Genomic DNA, 21,837 nt, shown 5'->3' on the forward strand with positions numbered 1-21,837 from the left:
CAACACCACATTTCAAAAGAATTGATGTTCTTTCTATCCTATTTTTCCACTGTCCGTATTTCAGTTCCATACATCGTCACGTGAAGCAAAGTAGAATTGACAATTTGTATTTTTGTGGCAATTGTTACGTACCACTCTTTAAAAAGAGCATAAAGGAAAAACAACATAGAGATGCTGGTTAGATGAAGTAAATACAAAATCTCCAATTCAATATTGAGCAATCCAATTCCTTGTCAGTTACTTTATTTAGAGGCTCGTATTTTCAAACCATGGGTATTGATTTTAGCTCAGTTACATCATTCATAATTTCAGTCTAGATAATTGACTGTGGGTTAGTGAAATCTCACGTTTGACCCTCAAGAGTGTTTTCTGGGGGCATGTTTTAGTTGAGTGATTATCTTACCATCAGCAGCTGAATAAGGCAGCTGTTTAAGTGTCTTGCTGTCATCCATTCTCCTGATGTATTCTTTCAGTGACAGTGTTATGTGACAAACATTGCTTTAATGTTGTTAGACCAAATGTGTCCCAGCACCTTACTGTCAGTAATGCTGTCTTGCCATTTTAGATCAAAATGGCTGCATTAGTGAACCAACTCTAAATGTTGAATGTGGCATCTGTGGTTGGCACAGATCTCCAAGCCATGGGAAGGGTTGGACATCACAGTGCCCTGCCCACCTTCATTTGGGTCTGAATCTAAATGCCATGTTGGAAGCCTCATTCTGTCAGTCTCTAAAACCTCCTGAAAACCTCCTTGATTAAGTTTCCCAATAATCAAACAGTCAGTGATATTTATTGAGTGCTTACTGTGTGGAGAGCCCTGCACTATGCACATGGGAGAGTACAATATGACAGAGTTGCTAGACATGTCCCCTGCCCACAACAAGCTTTCAGTCATATTTCTGTTGTATATTTCTCCTCAACCATTATAAGGTTCTGCACATAGGTGCTCAATAAGCAAAGTAAAAAAAGTGAAGAAGTCTGAAACTAAATTAAATGATGCACAGGGATGATTTCAAATCTCTCATTTTTTTCTCTGGGTTTTTTTCAGCACCTCGATTTACCTAATGAAAATAGCATGAGTCCAAGGACTCTGCGCTGTTTTTTGAAGGGGTCTACAACATAGACTCCCTAACTCTAATAGTAATAACTGTGTTAAGTGCTTACTATATGCCAAATACTAAGCCCTGGAGTAGATGCATAATAATCAGATAGGGCACAATCCTTGTTCACATGGAGATCTAAATCTAAGAGAGATGGAGAACAGGTATTTAATCCCCAGTTTACGAATGAGGAAACTGAAGTACAGAAAAATTAAAATGACTTGCCCAAGGTCACACAGGACACAAGTGGCAGAGCCAGGATTAGAACTCAATCTTCTGGCTCTCATTCCTGTGTTCTTTCTACGAGGATACGCTGTTTTTCTAGTATCTTTTACTTTTCATCCATTTATTCAAACCCCTCTTAAGGCTACTCATCTTTTCTGCCAGCACAGCTTTTTGTGATAACGTAATCATATGTTTGCCATCTGCCATAGGAGGAAGTGTTTTCTTTGATGAAATGAGGTGAAATTATTAAAATAAGTCAGGGAGCAACAAAGAGAGAAAAAGAAGAGGAGAAAAGGTGGGGAAAGAGACTGAGGGAAATAATGAGACTTTTCAGCGTGGCTCAGTGGAAAGAGCACGGGCTTTGGAGTCAGAGGTCATGAGTTCAAATCCCAGCTCTGCCACTTGTCAGCTGTGTGACTGTGGGCAAGTCACTTAACTTCTCTATGCCTCAGTTACCTCATCTCTAAAATGGGGATTAAGACTGTGAGCCCCACGTGGGACATCCTGATTCCCCTGTGTCTACCCCAGCGCTTAGAACAGTGCTCTGCACATAGTAAGTGCTTAACAAATACCAAAAAATACCAACATTGTTATAAACAGACTTGGAGTCAAACCTACACACATTGATTAAACCCTCCTTGTCAGCATCTCTTACACCTTCCTTACCTAAACTTGTCCCTTCATGCTTAAAGAAATGACACAAATGTGTCATTCCCATTAGCAAATTTGATCAATATGAATTGCACGTAACCAGTGGTTTTCCTTGTCAAGCTGTGTCCATTTGAAACTTATCTTTTCTGAACACTTAGTACATTGCTCTGCACACAGTAGGTGCTTAACAAATGTTATTGATATAGTGGTCCTTCTATCTGTTACCTTTGTTGGCTGACATGGTTGCTGCTGCTGGCTTTACTATTTTACCCTGTTGGCCACACCATGATTTAGCCCCTACTGTAATTGCAGCACACTGGGCTGTATATGAGTATGTGTTTGCAAGTGTGTAGATAGAGTTTTCAGACAAATCCCTGGGTAATCTTCTGCCTGCTAAGTAAGATGCTCAGGTCAGTGACTCCCTAAAAAGACAGGCTTGTCCTCTCACCCTAGAATCTCGCCTTCTGGGGGAAAGTGAGAAATTTGGAGGAAACAGGAAAGACATCCCTGAAGCCACATTGTGAAATAAATCAATTAGTAGTATTTAAAGAGCCCTTATTGGGGGCAGTGTACAGTACTAAGTGATTGGGAGAGTACAATAGAGTCAGGAAATAGGAACCCTGCCCTCAAGGAGCTCACAGTCTAATGGGGGAGACAGATACAAAATTATTTAGAGAGAGTAGGAAAAAGCATCCGGAAAGATGGATAAGTGCGTCAGTATGTGCTTAAATAATAGAGAAGCACTGGAACAGTGAACTAATTCCCTAGAAGGTTGGTTTTCAGCTGTCCTTCCCCACTACTTTGTAAGCTCCTTGAGGGCAGGAATCCTTTCCACTTATTTCCAAGGGCTTGGTTCAGAGATCTGCACGCAATTAATGGTCAATAAATACTGTTGATTGTTTGATTTTAATACTACTTAATTTGAAATGGCCAGGCTTCAGTGATAAACCTAAACTATTGCAAATATGAGTTTCAGGTTTGATTTATCTGGATTCTCCCTATGGGTAATTCAGATTTGGACACCAGGTGTCCACAAGTCTTTTAACTCTATCACTGCAGTCTGACCACATTTCAACAGCAAAAAAAAAGTGAGAAATGAGCAAAAAACATGCAGTGAAAGGAATCATCCCTTATGAGTGCATTGTATGAGCATTTGGTTGACCATCAGAGTGGCAAAATGACAGCATTAAAGGAAATGATGAATAGGCCTGATGCTTCGGACAGGTGGCAGAGAGATGATTTTCAAGGCTGCCTAGATAGATCCTCAGGCTTGGGGGGAAATCGGGGATTTAGGTATTCTCTTCCTTGGCTAGAGAGATGGAGAAGGTGGAAGTGGTGCCATGATTGATCTGTTTGGAGGCGTGTGCCAGCTGGAGTGCCCACAAACTGCTCCTTCTGGATCCTCCTTAATGCCGAATTAATGGCAAAACCTGAAACAGCAGCACCAGCGTCCGTTCCTGGAAGCTTCAGATAAACCTTCAGCTCGGTTCTCGTTAATAGAAGGGATGGAGAAAACAGAGAAAGTATCCATAATGAAGACATTAGAGGAAATAGGATGCTACCCAGACATCGAGACAATGAGATTATTTCAGTTCTGTGATAGTCTCTGTTGAATATTTTCAGGAATCCATTTGTGCAAATTGTTTCCCTTTCATTATAGCCAATCAAATCACTCCACTTGGGAGAAAGGGGATCTCAATTTAAAAAAAAAAACATATTTAAGGGAGTTTGATGAAACTTTTCTGTTAAATAAACTCGCCATGTCAGAGGGGAGATTTAAAAACCTCCCCAAAATAGCGATCGTAATTGTTGATACCACCATCATTTGCCTATTTCTTGTTTTTTGGATGCTACTCTTAGGTAGAATCTGTCCAGGATCCCAGAAAGAACCTGTGTTTAAAAACCTGGAGGTACACTTCTTGCAGAGACAAAGTCTTTCATCTCTGTTGTTGTCTCCTAAAGACTTAGAGTGCTCTGCCTACAATAGGTGCTCAAAAAAAAAGTGACTGATGATGAGGAACTCATTTCAATCTTTGTATCTTTCAGCATTGAGAAGGCTTCTCTATGCCAACTAAAATGGCTTGTCTTGCAGAATTAGTCAATTTCCTTTTTACCTTCATAGGAGATGGATTAAAAAAAGATGGTCACCATCTTATGCTTGAAACATTTCAAAATGAAAAGCTGCTGTTCCATTGCAGTTAATTCCTGTATGATTTTCTGATACATCATATTCCTTCAGATTTTTGTCTTGTTTATTCTCACATAAATTATTGTAGGTTCTTCAGTATAAAGCTTAACAATGGGTGTAGAGTAGTACTGATAAAAATATGACTCTTGTTGGAAATAGCAGGACTATCTCAAGGTTCTTATGTGGTCTTCTCCTATCTATCTTATTATCGTACTTATTTTCCAGCAGCACCACTACAGTGGTGCTTGGGAGAGTGAAATACAAAGAGTTGGTAGGCATATTCCTTACCCACAAAGAGCTTGCAGCCTAGGAGGAATACTAATATGTTTTAGTCTTGTTCATCCGGTTCTGCTGCAACACATTGTTTTCATGACACTTATTTGGATGTAACACGATGGAACATTTGGACAAAGTTTTTCCTGTTACACAATTTTGTGGGAACCCAAACCACAGGTTTTTACAAGTAGATTTGGTGTAAGAAGAAGCGATTGAGTACCTGTGTGGTGTTGGTTGAGATGTGATATTGTTAAACTTCCTAGCCTCTGCCTCAGCTTCACTCTATGGTATTGTATAGTGCTTTGTATTTTTGTGACTTTACAGTTTTAATAGTGTAAAATAACAGTGAGTGCCCGGGGCATAAAGCTATCTGCTAAGTTGTAGAGACCACAATGATATGGTTATCTATATCATTTAATTATTATTATATAATCCCAGATCCTTGGGCAAGTCACTTCACTTCTCTATACCTAAGTTACCTCATCTGTGAAATAGGGATTGAGACTGTGAGCACCATGTGAGACTGTGTCCAGTCTGATTAATTAGCTTGTATCTGCCAACCCAGAACTTGGTACAATGTCTGGAACATAGTATGCACTTAAATACCATTAGAATTATTATATTATAATATTTATTATAAGGTAAATTTGTCAGTCTTGGTGATACCTTCAAGCCATCTACCCACCCAACCCATTAATCTCCACTGAATAACTAGGTTTGAGAATGTGATTTTCCAATAACAAGAGGCTCTTCAAGAAAGAAGCCCTGTGTTATAAAGGAATTCCCTGTATTTGTACACTTGATTTTTCCACTTGAATGTACTTGTCCCAATTGTAGTTTTTTTCTAACATTTTCTCCAGTTTATTAAGATCATTTTCAATTTGTCCTCATCAAATAGGGGAGAATAATGTAGGATTCAAAAGAGCCAGGCAGCAAGTAGTACACAAGGCAACATATTTAGAGTTCAAAGGGGAGATGGCAGCTTGAGCTACTAATGAATGTTTTGAGTCCAGGACTCAGAGGAATGGATATTAAAAGACAACCTGACCTCAGTTGAATTAATGCCAACATTGGTTTATATTACTAGTGAAAACAGGATTGAGTAGCTTGATGGATCTAGTGGATTGATTTCACTAGAATTGGAAACACCTTGATGGCAGGGACTGTGTCTATTGTTTTGCATTATACTCTCCCAAGCACCAAATACAGTGCTCTGCCCACTGAAAGTGCTCAATAGATATTGATTGATTGCATGAATGCTTATTATACGTGGAACCCAGTGGACTATCAAATTTGGCTGCTAAGGCAGACCAATTGGACTACCTAAATTGGTCAAACTATTCTTATCTTAATCTCCATCTCAGTTCCTGGGAAAAGGAATGATAGGTGGCCATTTTTAAGTGTGAATAGGTTGTAATCCATTCTCTTAAAAATATCGAACAGTAGCTCACATTGGCAGCTATTTTGAATTTGAGATAGGTGTGATTATGTGCACTGGGCAGGATTTAATGGAACAAAAAGATAGATTCCATCTTCTCATGTAAAATTGTAACAGCTTTCCCTTTTCCCCCCTCATGGCAGCACCTAAAAATGCTACTGAATCAAGATCCTACTCTTTTTTATATTCTGATGACTAGGGCAAATGAATATTTTATTAATACATTCATCTTTTGTCAATATAATGGTAATGGAAAGAAATGTCATTTCTGCTCTCATGCAGTAGTGGTGTTCTTGAAGAACCTTGGGTTATAAGAAAACTCATTATATTAACCATTAATTCTGTGGGAATTAATAGATTAGGGGAAAAAGGATTGGAACATCTCAACACAGCTAATGCAATTTTGATGCAAACACCAAAACAGAATCATTGTTATGTTCACTGTGAATAGAATATTTCACATCCTGGCCACTTAATTTCTGTTAATCAGTCAATTAATGGTATTTATTGAGTGCTTACTGTGTGCAGAGCAGTGTACTTTGAGCTCGGGAGAGTTCATTGCAATAGAGTTGTTAGACACTATCGCTGTCCATAAGGAGCTAAAAGTCTAGAGGGGGATACAGACATTGAAATAAATTAGAGGTAGGGGAAATGGCTGGGTATAAGGATATGTGCATCAGTGCTGTAGGCCTGAGGGTGGGGTGAATATCAAGAACTTAAAGAGACAGCTCCAAGAGCATTGAATACTATAAAGTTGCAAAACTACATAAAAACATACTGAATGCAGTATGTATAGTACTGAACAATATAGTAAAGCTGAGGCAGAGGCTGGAAAGTATAGTAGTGTCATGCCTTGATCTCTGCCATTCACTTGCACACAAACATTTCTTACTGTCTTGAGCCTACTTGTACCAATGTGTGAAGCATGTTGTACTAGAACAAAGGTGTGCTGTGGGAAAATCATTTCTTTCTATATTGCAGGCTTCCTCTAGACTGTGAGCTCATTGTGAGTAGGGAACATGCCTAACATGTAACTCTTCCAAGCACTTAATACAGTGCTCTGCACACAGTAAGTGCTCAATAAATACCACTTATTGATTGATTCTCTAATTATTCCACTGCTATACTCACAATTGTGTCATGAAAACAAATTCTAGTAGAACAGACTGCATAGCTCTGAAGTATTTCAAAGGATCATCTTTGGTTTTGGTGTGTGGTCTTTTCGTTCAGGATGTTGCTTTATTATTTACAACAGAAGCACAAAGTGTCAATCAATCAATAATATTTACTGTGCACTTATTCCATGCAGAGCATTGTACAAGCATTTAGAAGACTACGACAGAGTTAGTGGATATGATCCCTGCCTTCAAGGAGCTTACAGTATAGTGTGATGGTAGACAGAGATTGATGCGTTATGTAGTTCTTTGATACCTTCATGCCTTACAAAATTTCTCACAGAGAAAAATTCCCATGATTAACTATCTTTTGTTATGTTTGGAACTTAATATTTGCTTAGTAGTTATATCTATCCTTATTAAGCAGGTGTCACAAATCGCATCTTGACACTTTTAGGTCTACCCTTGATATGGATGCGTTAATTTCTAAGATTGATGTATGTTTTTTTTAATAGATGTATTTAAAGCATATTCATGCTCAGAATCTTTTTCATTTGCTGTTACTAGGCATTTGAATTTAGAAAATTAAGCAGGCTGTGTGTTAGTCAAATTTAAATCATTATTAATCTTGCCATTATAAAATCGTTATGTTCCTTGATATAAAGGGTATTTGGGTAAGTTGATGTGGTTTGGGGTTTTCAAGTAAGTTTAGGAGATTTAAGTACTAAAAGCACTAAATGTGAGTGTTTTTTTAATCAATTCAATGCTCCAAACTTTGAGAATTTATAGCCGATCAATAAAATATAAAATCATTAAAATCTTTTGCATCACCTGGACCTTGGGGAAATGTTTTAAATATTTTTCATTGGGCCCTGCCCATGAGTTCATGGCATCTTTGCTAAAGAGCAGCTAATTCCATATGCCTTGCATTTCCAGTAGTCTTCTCCACAAGAGCTCATTTCTCTTTAAAACACTAAATGACTGTTAGGTTAAAGAAGGCCTCCCTCTACTCTGTCATTTTCAATGGAGTAAAAATAATGTGATGTTTAGTGTTGGTTACAGCCCAATGATCTGTAAACCATATTATGCACTGTCACACTGATGGGAACCAGTGCATTTTAAAGAGAATTCTCTGCCTGGAAATCACCATAAGTCAAAACTGTCAAATAAAACCCTGCTTAATTTGGGGCAATTGTATGATTCTGTTGTTTTATCTACAGAGTGTCATTGTTTATTTTAGCCTTTGATGATAATTCTTAAATAGAGATATCATTTCTTGTGTAGTTAAAAAGTAAGGAGTTCATTCAGAAGCCTGTCCTGAATTATTTTTCAGTGTTCCATAAAGTGGCAATTGACTGAAACTGTGTCCATGTGTCTTATACACTACCCATAAATAGTTAAATTAAAATCATTTTATATTCCTTTGAAATAGGAGATGTATCAGTATTCCTGAAAATGTCCTAATTTACTCTGCTTTCTGTCTGTCAATATTGAAGAAGAAAAATCACAGTGACAAGAAAGGAATGAGGAACTGATCTTCTTTGTTTTCCATTTGCATATTTACATAGTAATGTTGACTTGACTGAAGAAGGAGCATATGAGAATCATACCTGGTGTGATAAACCCTTTTGCTTTGGGAGGGCTGAATTCTCCATTTTTATAATGTTCCCTTCTTGTCCTCTGTTATTAAAGGCCTCATTCGTTTGCAAGAGCTCATCAAAGCTCCATCACGGTACAATCTGCGACTAAAAATTCGTCAGCTACCAGCTGATACAAAGGATGCAAAGCCTTTACTGAAAGAGATGAAAAGAGGCAAGGAGTTCCACGTAATCTTTGACTGCAGTCATGAAATGGCAGCCGGCATCTTGAAACAGGTAATCACCACCCCACATAGACCTCTAAAGTCCCATTAATGTTGAACCAATAACATTTTCACCTAAAATGCAGTCTCACTTGCTTCAGTCAAGGAGCTCTTTCCCCAAGTGAAATGAAAAGTCAACCTGAGATCATTTTACAAAAGGCAGAGTCTAGGATCATTGCTTTTAGTTTTACTTTTATATGTTTAGTAGAAGGGGGGAAATGAGATGACTGTTTAGATTTTTATGAAAAATGCATATAATCCTATTTGTAGGAGGTTCTAGTCTGTTAAATCTAAGATTCTCAAATTTCACCAAGTGCTTGGTACAGTGCTTTGCACACAGTAAGCACTCAAAAAATACGATTGAGGCTGCTAAGTGTTTACCCTTTTGAGGAGAGAAAGAGTGTTTTCCCTGACAATCAATACTGAGTACTTATGGCATACAGAGGTCTGTATTAAGTGCTTGGAAGAGTACAATGGGAATAAAGGACATAAATCCTGTCCTGAAGATGTTTGTAATCTAAAGGGTGAGGATAAATACAAAATTACAGTTGTGAGGAGAAAGGGAATTGAAGAAAATTAGATTTATACATGTGGCTAAGATAGTATGGAAAAATGGACTATAGATGACTGTGAATACATAATTTCTCAGGTGGTAGGTACGATTGGGAAGAGGAAAATTAATTAGGGAAGACCTACAGCAAGGGTGAGATTTAGGGAGAGATTTGAAGAGCGGAGGATTCAAAGGGGCAGGGTATTCCATAGAAGGAGTCACTCCACCCCAGAAGCTCTCCTTTCTTAGCACTCAGATCCGGATTGATCAGTGTGAACTGGTTTTGTTTCACGAGAATCTGTTCTTTGTGAATAGAGTGTGGGAGGGAGCGAGAAAACATTAAGGGACAAAGGGAGGGAGAAGTGACTGAGGAAAAGTGCTTCAGCCATGTCGTATTCTTTCCCACCGCTTCCTTCTGCACAGAAAAGTCTCTTTCATGCTTAATAAAGCACAAAACACTTTAAACAAAGCCTTGATTTGACTGTTTTGGACCACAAAGCATTAGACTACATTACATGTTCTAAAACGAGACCCACATTCCATCATGGATTTGAAATGGCTCTCAGATATTGTAGAAATCCAGTCAATCATGCAAACATTTTGTCTGGGGTCACTTTCCCAAGATTTGATGGACATTTTTTCTAAATAACAATCATGCTTTCACCTGGGCTTTGAAATAACACTTGCATGTACACAGTTTTGTACTTCATTCAGGTGCACCTCCCGCTTCCTCTTCCCTATCCTTCTCTTCCTTCTTTTTTTTTCTTGGTACATGTTAAGCACTTACTGTGTGACAGGCACTATACTAAGCACTTGAGGTAGGTACAGAATGTGCAGATCAGACACAGTCTCTGTCCCCCACATGACTCGCAGTGCTTTTTACAGATGAGTTAACTGAAGCACAGAGAAGTGAAGTAACTTACCCACGATTCACACAGTAGACAAGTGGCAGAGCTGGAAAGAAGCAGCATAGCTCAGTGGAAAGAGTACAGGTTTAGGAGTCAGACGGCATGGGTTCTAATTCTGGCTTCACCACCTGTCAGCTGTGTGACTTTGGGCAAGTCACTTAACTTCTCAGTGCCTCTGTTACCTCATCTGTAAAATGGGGATTAAGACTGTGAGCCTCACGTGATTGCCTTACATCTATCCCAGTGCATAGAACAGTGCTTGGCACATAGTAAGTGCTTAATAAATACCAACATGAAGCAGCATGGCTCAGTGGAAAGAGCCCGGGCTTGGGAGTCAGAGGTCATGGGTTTGAAACCCGGCTCTGCCACTTGTCAGCTTTGTGACTGTGAGCAAGTCACTTAGCTTCTCTGTGCCTCAGTTACCTCAGTTGTTAAATGGGGATTAACTGTGAGCCTCACATGGGACAACCTGATTACCCTGTATCTACCCCAGCACTTAGCTCTGCACATAGTAAGTGCTTAACAAATACCAACATTATCATTATTATTATTATTAGAACCCAAGTCTTCTAGTTCCCAGGCCCAAGGTCTTTCTGCTAGGTGAAATAGCTTCTTACTCCTCTTCCTCTCTTCTCACGTTTCCCCATTCTCTTAAGGAGATTGTGGCCCACTGAAGACCCAGCTTCAGCTTTTTTCAGTCACATCTTCTAGTTTGTGTCGCCATTATCACCTGCCCCTCCAGACTGGAACAGCACAGTGGAGCTAGGGCAGATGGAGGAGAGGAAAGCACGCTTCAAAGGCTAGAGTCAGCTGATAGGGTGGCAGAAATGTTGTGTTGGATCAGATATTATGATATGAAATAAGAAATGATTGCATTTCAGTGCAGTAAATATTGAAGGCCAACACCATTTATTTTTGGCCCAGAAACACGCTTCTGGTTTCTAAGAAGAATTTTTTATTCATCATCCACTGAGCAAATAGAAGTAGTCATTTGTTCTAATGGTGGGTTGCATTCTCGAAGAACCGTGTGCTGTGGGTTTGGGAATGAATGCAATGGGAATTAGTGGATTAGGAGTTAGATGGTTTAAAGGAGTTTATAGTCTAGCAGATGTAATACTGTCATCAACAACCTCATCGTCACTGTTGTCATCACCAGTCTGCCCTATGCTTCTATGGGGTGATTCCAGAGTGTGGAGGACCCAAGATTCTTTCCTTCCTTTCTTGATGAGAGAGCAGCTCTCTGCTGAAATGCCCCTCCATCATTACATTCATTTGTAATGCATGAAAATTGGAAAGCCAGCAGAGTCAACCATAGCTGTTGAGCAACCTGCTGAAACAAATTATTGCCACAATTTGGCATGATAGTGTTCATGATTGATTCACCCCATTAATGCTCTGGAAACGTGTTTGAAATGCTCATGGCCGGACCTATCCCCACCGACTCTGTTTACCATACTGTGGTTCTATTTTAGCAATTCTGTTCAAGTAAAATGTGCTCCTCATGAGTGCATTTCTTATTGAAGATATTATAAATATGTTGAACTAAAACATGCTCATTTCAGGTTTTATTCAGTCTCTTAATGCCTTCATTAGTAGGTAAGACAGTAATCTACTTTCACATTTACCACCTTACACTTTCCTACACTATCTTCTCTCTCAGAAGATCCGGCTCGTAATTCCTTTAATAGTGCATGATCTCCTCTTACTGGTGAAGAAATGATTTGTTGGTCCATAGACTGATCCCCAGGTACATTCTACTATTTGTTCTTTGGGTATAGATATGATGTAAAATGGTATTATATCACATTCCAATAATCACTGTTTTTCTTATCTTTTAGGCTTTAGCTATGGGAATGATGACAGAATACTATCACTATATTTTTACCACACTGGTAAGTAATTGAGATGAATATGCAACCCAAAAGTCAGTCTTTTAGCCATACCTTTCTTAAGAGGTTACATCCTTGACCATTTGGATGGATGTAAAGGAGTCAGCCATTTCATGATTCCTTCAAGTATGTTGTCGTCCCTGTGACAGGAAGAATATAGGACCAGATGGACCCCTGGAATGATCCGGTATGGCTTTTCAATCGGTGGGATTTATTGAGCACTTATTATATGCAAAGCACTATACTAAGCGCTTGGAAGAGTACAGTATAACAGAGTAAACAGATACGTTCCTTGCCCACAGTGAGTTTATTGACTAGAAAGAGAATTAATGAAATTAATGAAAGCAATACTTATCAAAGTGAAAGTATCTTCTTCAGTAAGATTGAAGGACTAAGATAAATAGAGCTTTTAAAATCAAGGCATCTTATATTCTCGTCAAATCACAGGAGTCGGAGAGCTTTGCTAGCCTCAGTGAAAACTTATCAATTGCACAAATAAGCTGCTGATTTTAAAATAGCATTGCAAATTGCTCTCTGTGTTGAATGCTTTCCTTGTATTGTTTGCAGAATTGTTAGGCTATAAGCTTTTCAAAGTGCCTTACTTCAGAAACATAATCCTCATCATTTTTTATAACTTTTGAAATTTAAATACTTTCATAGCTCATGGAACAAACTGTAAATAACTGATTCGTAGGCGATCTAAGTGTGGGGTGAGGCTTCTTCAATTGTGCTGGCAGAGTTCTTTCTCACCCTGTAGATGAGAACTGCACTTTTAACTGAAAGTGCCAAGATGTTCATTGTGGGCAGTGAATGTGTTATATTGTACTCTCCTAAGCATTTAGCACAGTGCTCTTAACACAGTAAGCACCCCAAAAAATACCGTTGATTGATAAATACAATCGATAGATTAGAGTTGGATACAGAGATTGTCCTTGGCAACCTCGAATGAGCATTCCTGAGCCTCTGTCCTAAGATCTGAAGCAGCGTGGCTCAGTGGAAAGAGCCTGGGCTTCGGAGTCAGAGGTCATGAGTTCGACTCCCGGCTCTGCCACTTGTCAGCTGTGTGACTGTGGGCAAGTCACTTAACTTCTCTGTGCCTCAGTTCCCTCATCTGTAAAATAGGGATTAAAAGTGTGTGAGCCCCACGTGGGACAACCTGATTACCCTGTATCTCCCCCAGTGCTTAGAACAGTGCTCAGCACCTAGTAAGCGCTTAACAAATACCAACATTATTATTATTATTATCTGTTCAATTCTCCATATGTGAAAGCTTCCACATTTTCTGATTGCCAGTAGGCATTATGGTTTTTCAGCATTCAGATATGTCATGCCATCCCCCTGCCACTTGGGAAGATGTATCAAAATCTAGCCTGAAAATAGGCAGACTGGCAGTTGGGTGCGATAATCAGAATGGGCAAGGTAGTTCAATTAAATGGGTCCAATGTTGTCACAGTCCTGACCCAATCCTCTCCTTTTGCCTGACCTTACTTTTGTTTGGCCTCTGTTAATGGCTACAAATGCTATTAACTTCAGATTTTTAGACTCTGCTTTTGATTTAAAGATACAGTTATGTTTAGCTGGGAAAGAGCAATGAGATTTTTTTCTTTTATAAGTTTTCCCCTGCAATCAGATCACTACTATGACACTGCAAATTCAGAGGGATGGTAGTTGAATTTATCATGTTTGTACTGGTGGAAAAGAATCAGATAGCACAGCCACCAAATAAAGTGGTAGACTAGAGGTGTTGCAGGAGGTGGAATGACTTTCTGTGCTTCAGATACTCTGATTTAGTTAATAATAATAATAATAATAATAATAATGGTATTTGTTAAGCGCTTATTATGTGCAGAGTACTGTTCTAAGCGCTGGGGTAGATACAGGGTAATCAGGTTGTCCCACGTGATGCTCACAGTTAATCCCCATTTAACAGATGAGGTAACTGAGGCACAGAGAAGTGAAGTGACTTGCTCAGAGTCACACAGCTGACAAGTTATTACCTGAACCAGTTTTTTAATCCCATCACATACATTTTCCCACCTTTTCTCTTCTTCCACACCCTTCTGAGTCACCTTGACTTGCTCTCCTTATTCACCCCCACCCCAGTCCCACAACACTTATATACATATCTGTAATTTTATTATTTTATATTAATGTTTGTCTCCTCTAGACTGTGAGGTCCGTGTGGGCAGTGAATGTGTCTGTGTATTGTATTCTCCCAAGCACTTAATACAGTTCTCTGCTCTTAGTAAGCACTCAATAAATACAGCTGACTGACTGACAGACTCCCAAGCCAGTTATAATATTGCCCACAGACAGGTTCATGAAGAAAATGTGGCATCTGAATGGGCACAGTCCATTACTCTTCAGTTCTTCTGAACTAAAGTGAGGCCAGAAGAACTTATTTCCATCTGGAAAAAAAATAATAGATTGTAAACTTCTTGAGGGGAAGACATTAAATCTACCAAGTCTTTACTTTCCAAAACACTTACAATAGTAGGCAGCAGCTGTCTAGGTTTTAATCCAGGAATTCACTGAATTTTTTTTTCCAATTTGCATTTATTTTTGCCCTGTGCACACTTTGGAGAGAAGAATAGCGATCCTTACATCAGTTCCCAGAAACCTACAATAATAATTATAATCAAAATAATTAATCAATCAGTTGTTTTTACTGAGCAGGTACTATTTGCAGAGTACTGTACTAGGCATTTGGGAGAATACAGTATAACAGAGTTGGTAGACAGGTTATCTGTCCATAAGGAGCTTAATAATGAAAATAATATTTTATTTGAAAAATAGCCATGTATTTCCAAAATGTTTTCAAATAAATTAGGCTCATTTTATACCCGTAACATCCCCTTGGGGTAGGGAAAAGTAGGCATTGTTATTACCTCCTCTTTACACGTGAGGAAACAGAGGCATGGAGAAGTTAAATGAATTGCTCAAGGTCACAAAGCAGGTCTCAGGTGGAGCAGAGACTAGAACCAGGGTCTCCTGAATCTGAGCCCAATGCACTTTCTACTCAACCCCACCGCCTCCCAGGAAACACAAAAGACTGAAGATAAACAGTAAAAATTTAAATTCCAGGAAGGTTCCGCATTTATCAAAGCTAATAATGTGTTCCAGGGCAGCAAAACAAGCAGCTGGGTCACCTTGACTAGACTCGTTGTGAAAGGGAAATCAGAAGGAGATTTCTCTCACTCCTTCTTGCTCTCTCTCTCTCTCTCTCTCTGAAGCCTGCTATATAACGCTATAGCATTTTGTGTGTAATTCCCCAAAATAACGTCTTACGTTTTTAATCTCACTCAAGGTGCTCCAAGTTCACTTCAGATTTTCTTGGTTCAAGTGAGATGTGATGCATTTTTCTCTCCCTCAAAGTCTCAAGGTTTTAATAAATAGCTTGAACTTGTAGCAAGTAGTGCATTTCAAAAAGGATTGAACCTTTCAGGGATATCAGACAGGTAGTAGGTCCAGTTGGACACTGACCCAGTAGTAGCACTTTGGCATTCCAGGCTGGAGAAAATAGCAGTACCTAAGGAGTGAAAATGCATATGTGCAGAAATTTTTTGTCCATTTTATAGCATTACAATTTGATGTTTTAAAAAGAAAATCCATTCAAACAGTTTCATTCAAATAAGGATTCCTATTCTTAATTTCTCCCGGCCCCATTAAGGGGACATGCCCTTACAATTCCTTTGAATCAATCAGTAGTGTTTACTGAGTTCTTACTGTGTGCAGAGCACTCTACTAAGTGCTTTGGGGAGTACAATGAAACAAATTCAACAGTACAAATAGTAGAGTCAGTTAATTGTGTTTTTTGAGCTATTACTGTGTGCAGAGCACAGATGTATTCCGTGCCCCACAATAAGCTTACAGTCTAGAGTCTACAGTTTAGAGGGGGAGACAGACATTAATATAAATAAATAAAATTACAGATATGTACATTAATGCTGTGGGGCTGGCACAGGGGGATGAATGAAGCGAGCAAGTCAAAGCAGTGCAGAAGGGAGTGGGAAAGGGGGGCTAAGTCAGGGAAGGCCTACTAAAGAAATGTAGATGTTGAAATCCAGGAAATACTTAATCAGGAAAGAATTCTTGGAAGCAGCATGACCTAGTGGAAAGAGCATGGGTTTGGAAGTCAGAGGACTTGGGTTCTAATGTTGTGGGCAGGGAGTGTGTCTGATGTTATATTGTACTGTCCCAAATGCTTAGTACAGTGCTTTGCACAACGTAAGTGCTCAGTAAATATGATTAATAATAATTCTGGCTCTGCAATTCACCTGCTGTGTGACCTTGAGTAAGTCACTTAACTTCTCTGTGCAATTTCCTCAAATGCAAAATGGGGATATAATACCTGTTCTTGCTCCTACTTACTGTGGGTCTCATGTGGGACCCTATTATCTTGTATCTACTCCATACTCAGTACACTCATCAGCACAAAGTAACTGCTTAACAAATACCATTATTATTATTAGCCATAGAGCCAAAAATACGCCAGTTTGTTTAAGTCTTGGGCAATTTTCCTTCTTTAAAAAAAGAAGGAATACAATGAATACTGGGACTGAGTTTTTGCATAAGCTTTTTGTAGCCTACCTTTAACAAGGTTCTGGTTCTTCTATTGAGGGAGTGCATCACTCGTAGAATCTGAGATTATTGTAGAACAAGTTTAGCTGTATATCATTAGGAGCAAATGCATATTGCTACATTATCATAGACTCAAGAGAAGCCCCTTTCCCAATAACACAGCAGAATTTTCTCTTTCAGGACCTCTTTGCTCTGGATGTGGAACCATATCGATATAGTGGGGTCAACATGACGGGGTTCAGAATCTTGAATACTGAAAACAGCCAGGTTTCTTCGATCATTGAAAAGTGGTCCATGGAAAGGTTACAGGCCCCACCTAAACCTGATTCGGGTCTGCTGGATGGATTCATGACGGTAGGAAAGCCCACTTAGAGATGAATCTGTGGGATTTAATGCTTCATCAGTTGTGCAAGATCATAGTTCTCATTTGCCTTGCTCATTTAGATAGTGCATAGAAATTAATACTGCACTGGGTACAATGCCATCAGTAATCACCTCATCGGATAGCAAAGGACTTTCATCCAAATATCTCACTGTGCTTTACGGTTATTAATGGAACTGCACTTTTACTACTATTCAGTGCCATGAACTCAGGAGGTAAGATGCAATCTGGGAGAAGGAGGTTTTGAAAGCCAAGGATGTGATTTCCAAGTCTGAATTTCTGCCACTAATCTATTATTACTCCCTTATCACTCTGGTGTCTAATAATTGTTTACTGCTGATACCCTGTTGACTTACAGTCTACACAAGAAACAACATCCTTATTCTTTCATGCTAATTAGAAGCTAGAATTCAAGTGGGAACTCCAGGGTGATCCTAGAACCTGGAATTTCTGCCCAGGTTTTATACCCCAACAGAAGAGGATATCTACTGTAATTGTACTCTTTTTAAAAATGACTTCAATGCATCTTCAGCATATTGTGGTGGTTGCATCAAGGTGAAGGGAATACTGTCCCTATTTGCTTTAAAGATTTAAACTTATATTTCTATACTATTAATAGAGGTTGTACAGTATTTACCAAAAACATAGTTCTAGCTCTCCAGACACATATTTCAAGGAGTATAATAGAAAGGCATTATTTTTATTTACCAAAAACACAGTTCTAGTTCTCTAGACACATATTTCAAGGAGCATAATAGAAAAGCATTATTTTTATGTGGTTGTTACAATGTGATGATGATAGGGTCTCTCTCCTGGAACAAGAGCTCAGCCTGAAATTTCACTTAAGAAAATCATTGCACAGTAGAAATAGCAGTGTTTTAAAAGAAAAGTTCATTTCTTGGAGTCAGATGAAGCTCCTGTCATAATTACAGAATGCTGGAATACTGGTCAGGTGTGTGATCTAGCAGCATATTTTCCATAGGATATTAAAGGTCATTTTCAGTTTAATAAAGGTACATTCCAGAAGCTTTTGGGAGAAAATTGAAACAACATTTCAGGAGTTAAAGCAGTAACTTCAGCAGACAGGAAATTTAACAGAAAGCATTCATTTTATTTCATACCTATCTTTAAAATATAACCAACTCACAAAAGAAATGCTATCCCAGAGAAGTCACGAGCACTTTGCATCCAAAGAGAAAATGTGGGTGCCAAACTTCTGTCTGAAATTAACATTTCAGAGTTTCCAAACTAAAATAAATGTATGATGTTAACCATATCCTTTCACCATTACTTTATTCATTATATGTGTTGAAATGGATTGATGACATTGCTTGAGCTGAGTCACGAATTTGATTTGCCTAATCGAGTCATATGAACTCAAGGAAGGAAGATCATTACAGTAGTTTATTCTGATTTGCAGATTAAAAAAAATCTAAGGGTTCACAACATTTTCTGCTTTCCTTAAAGGGCCCAGGACTATGACTAATTTATCCTCCATTGTACTAGTCCTCAGAATTAATACAGTGGTCTGCCCACACAGTATTTACTCAATAAAAGCTACTGATTGAGTAGTATTCTAAGATAGCCAACCCATGAAATGCAGAGCCCTGCAATGAATCAGCGTGTGCATACTAAACCATTGCTACCTCTTCTCTTCAGCCTTCTATTTCTTCAGTCAATCAATCAATCAATCAATCGAAGGTATATATTGAGCAGCTACTGTGGGTAGAGAAGTGTACTAGTGCTTGGGAGAGTACAATAGAGTAAGTAGCATGACCCCTGCCCTCAAGAAACTTAAAATTTAGCAGAGGACTGAAAGAGAACTCACCTATATCTGTCGTTTATATATTCACCTAAATCCCGAGGCAGGGAGAATCTAGTGGATCACCAATCCACCAATTGGTGGTCCACCAATCAGTTAATCAGTGTATTTAATGAGCACGGTCCACAATCAGTTAATCAGTGGTATTTAATGAGCACTTACTGTGTGCAGAACACTGTTGTAAGTGATTGAGAAAGTTCAATACAACAGAGTTGGTAGACACGTTCCCTAACCACTAGGAGCCTACAGTCTAGAGGAACTTTGGTCATCATCAATAAATCAGGTTTGGTGTACCGTGAGTTTATAAAGCCTTAGGAAAGACCTTGACAGAAGGAGGCAGAATGGAAAAGAGAGACAGGATTGTCTTGGGTCAAACCCATTAGTGCAACCAAGATCTGACCTTACTTTTAAACAGTGTGGGTGAGTGTGTCAGGTTTTCCTATTCTTGGACTTCATACCCTTTAAAATGTTGTGGATTGTGTCTTGGATTTTTAGCTATCAGACTGCAGGGAGCCAGTTCTTTGCCAGGGTTACTGGGAGAGAAAGTTGAGGAAATTCATGGAACCGCCCTTAATTATTATTATCATCATCATCATCATCATCATTATTGTCATTAATAATAGCATTTATTAAAGGCTTACTGTGTGCTAAACACTGTGCTAAAGTGCTTAGTACTGCAGTCTAAACATTGTGCTAATCAGATTTGAGGCCTGAAAGAAATTTAATTTTAAAATCCAGAGAATGAAAGAGACGAGACCTCAACCAAATTAGATCAATCCAGGAAACCAGTAATAATTGTGGAATTTGTTAAATGTTTACTAACTGCCAAACAAAGCAATGGGGTATGTTAAGAAGCAGATAAACCATAATCCCTCTTCCATATGATTCTTACAGTAAAATAAGAGGAGATAACTGGTATTTAATTTCCATTTTACGTATGAAGAAACTGAGGTACAGAGAAATTCAGTGACTTGCCCAAGTCTCACAGCAGGTAAATGGAAGAGTTGGATTGAGAACCCATCTTCTGACTCCCAGGACCATTCTCTTTCCAGTGGGCCCCAGTGGAAGTAAGGGAGGAATGGCAAATTAAGTGATTGACAGAGACAGGAGAAAAGCCACAAGGCCAGGAAAGTTGAATGGAAAGATGCATCATCTTTCCACTTGGGAGTATCGCTTTTTAGGGAGTAATCTTAAATGCAAGCTCAATTTCATTTTGTTAATAGGAGAGATAGAATTACATTTATTCGGCCTGCATGTAATTTATTTAAGGTACACTCTACATTACATATAAGCATGGCTGTTTTCCAGTATTGTATATATTGATAAGACATCATTCTGTGGATCCAGCACTCACGTTTACAAACACGTTGGCAATTTTGAATGTGTCTCTGTGAACAGTCATGAACATTTTAAATTGCCACATTAAATAACCACACATGTGGAGTAGACCAAGACAGGAAAATTATTATCTATCAAGCTATTGGTACTGAGCATGTATTAAGATGTCAGTAGACAATTATTCAGAAAATGTGGGCAATAAAATGTTTTAATGAGATTTCATTTTAGAAAAAGTCCACTTATTACTGCTTCTGAATTAAAAGTAACACTTGCAAAGAAATGCTAGCCATTGCTTTTTTAAATACTTACAAATCTGGAACATGAAAGGGTTTATATTAGGCATTAAAGTTAATTGACAAGACATAGGGAGTGAATATCAGAATGGTTGAAGGTAATTTCCACCTTTTCTTTGCTAATTTCTCTTGACAGACTTTTTGGAGGCGGAAAGGTTCTCAGTAGAAAGTTCAACAGTTTGTTCCCCACATCTAGACAATGTGTTTTATTTCTACTCCAAAAGCGGTCAAAAGGTCAAAATGGTTTCCAAGTTGCCAGGACAAAGAGTAATTGCAAACAGTGATGGTATTCCCTACCACTGACACGTCGGTCTTTCCATAAAACACTGCAGTAAAAATGCAGGCTTCTCAGGAAAGCTTCTGGTACCTAAGACCTACACCTATTATTGGTATCAGTTACACAATAAATGGTTGTTACTCTTTGAGACCACACGGCTCAACCAGAGTTTATCTCTGGGCTGTAAAGGAAAAAAAAGTGAATTAAATTTATTTAAACTGCTCTGAAACTCTTAAACATGCTGTGAAGAAGCATAGCCTAGTGGAAAGAGTCGAGGCCTGGGAGTCAGAAGACCTGGGTTCTAAACCCAGCTCCACCACTTACCTGCAGTGAGTCCTTGGGCAAGTCACTTAAGTTCTCTGTGCCTCAGTTCCCTCATCTGCAAAATGGGGATTCAATACCTGCTCTCCTTTCTACTTAGACTTAGAGCTCCATTTAGGACTTGATTATCACATATCTGCCCCAGTGCTTCGTACAGTGCTTGGCACGTAGTGCCCCTTATCAGCTGTGTGACTGTGGGCAAGTCACTTCACTTCTCTGTGCTTCAGTTCCCTCATCTGTAAAATGGGGGTGAAGACTGTGAGCCTCACGTGGGACAACCTCATTCCCCTGCATCTACCCCAGCGCTTAGAACAGTGGTCTGCACGTAGTAAGCGCTTAACAAATACCAACATTATTATTATTATTAAGTGCATAACAAATACCACAATTATTATTATTAATAATCATAATGGAGTTTTTTCATACTGTTCACTATGTGCCAGGCACTGGCTGGGGTAGATACATGATAATCAGGTTGGACACAGTTCATGTCCCACTTGGGGCTCAAAGTCTTAATCCCCATTTTGCAGATGAGCCTTAGCTTGTATCTACAACAGCACTTAGTAAAGTGCCCGGCACTTGATAATTTCTTAACAAATACCATAAAAATTGATTAATTTAG

General features: G+C 38.8%; 1 protein-coding gene across 3 annotated transcripts in view; it reads left to right on the forward strand.

The window, feature by feature from the left end:
- Positions 1-21,837, forward strand: part of GRIK2 (glutamate ionotropic receptor kainate type subunit 2) — a 299,192-nt gene that overhangs the window by 122,017 nt on the left and 155,338 nt on the right. For all 3 annotated transcript variants that reach the window (XR_003753682.2, XM_029047234.2, XM_029047235.2), the window contains 3 exons: positions 8,686-8,867; positions 12,151-12,204; positions 16,963-17,136. Coding sequence is in view for 2 of the 3 variants with exons in the window: in XM_029047234.2 (XP_028903067.1) it covers positions 8,686-8,867; positions 12,151-12,204; positions 16,963-17,136 (410 nt within the window). In the remaining variant the exon portion in view is untranslated. The remainder of the gene's footprint in view (positions 1-8,685; positions 8,868-12,150; positions 12,205-16,962; positions 17,137-21,837) is intronic.

The sequence above is a fragment of the Ornithorhynchus anatinus genome, chromosome 19, assembly GCF_004115215.2.
Source record: "Ornithorhynchus anatinus isolate Pmale09 chromosome 19, mOrnAna1.pri.v4, whole genome shotgun sequence".
In the NCBI taxonomy this organism is placed as follows: domain Eukaryota; kingdom Metazoa; phylum Chordata; class Mammalia; order Monotremata; family Ornithorhynchidae; genus Ornithorhynchus; species Ornithorhynchus anatinus.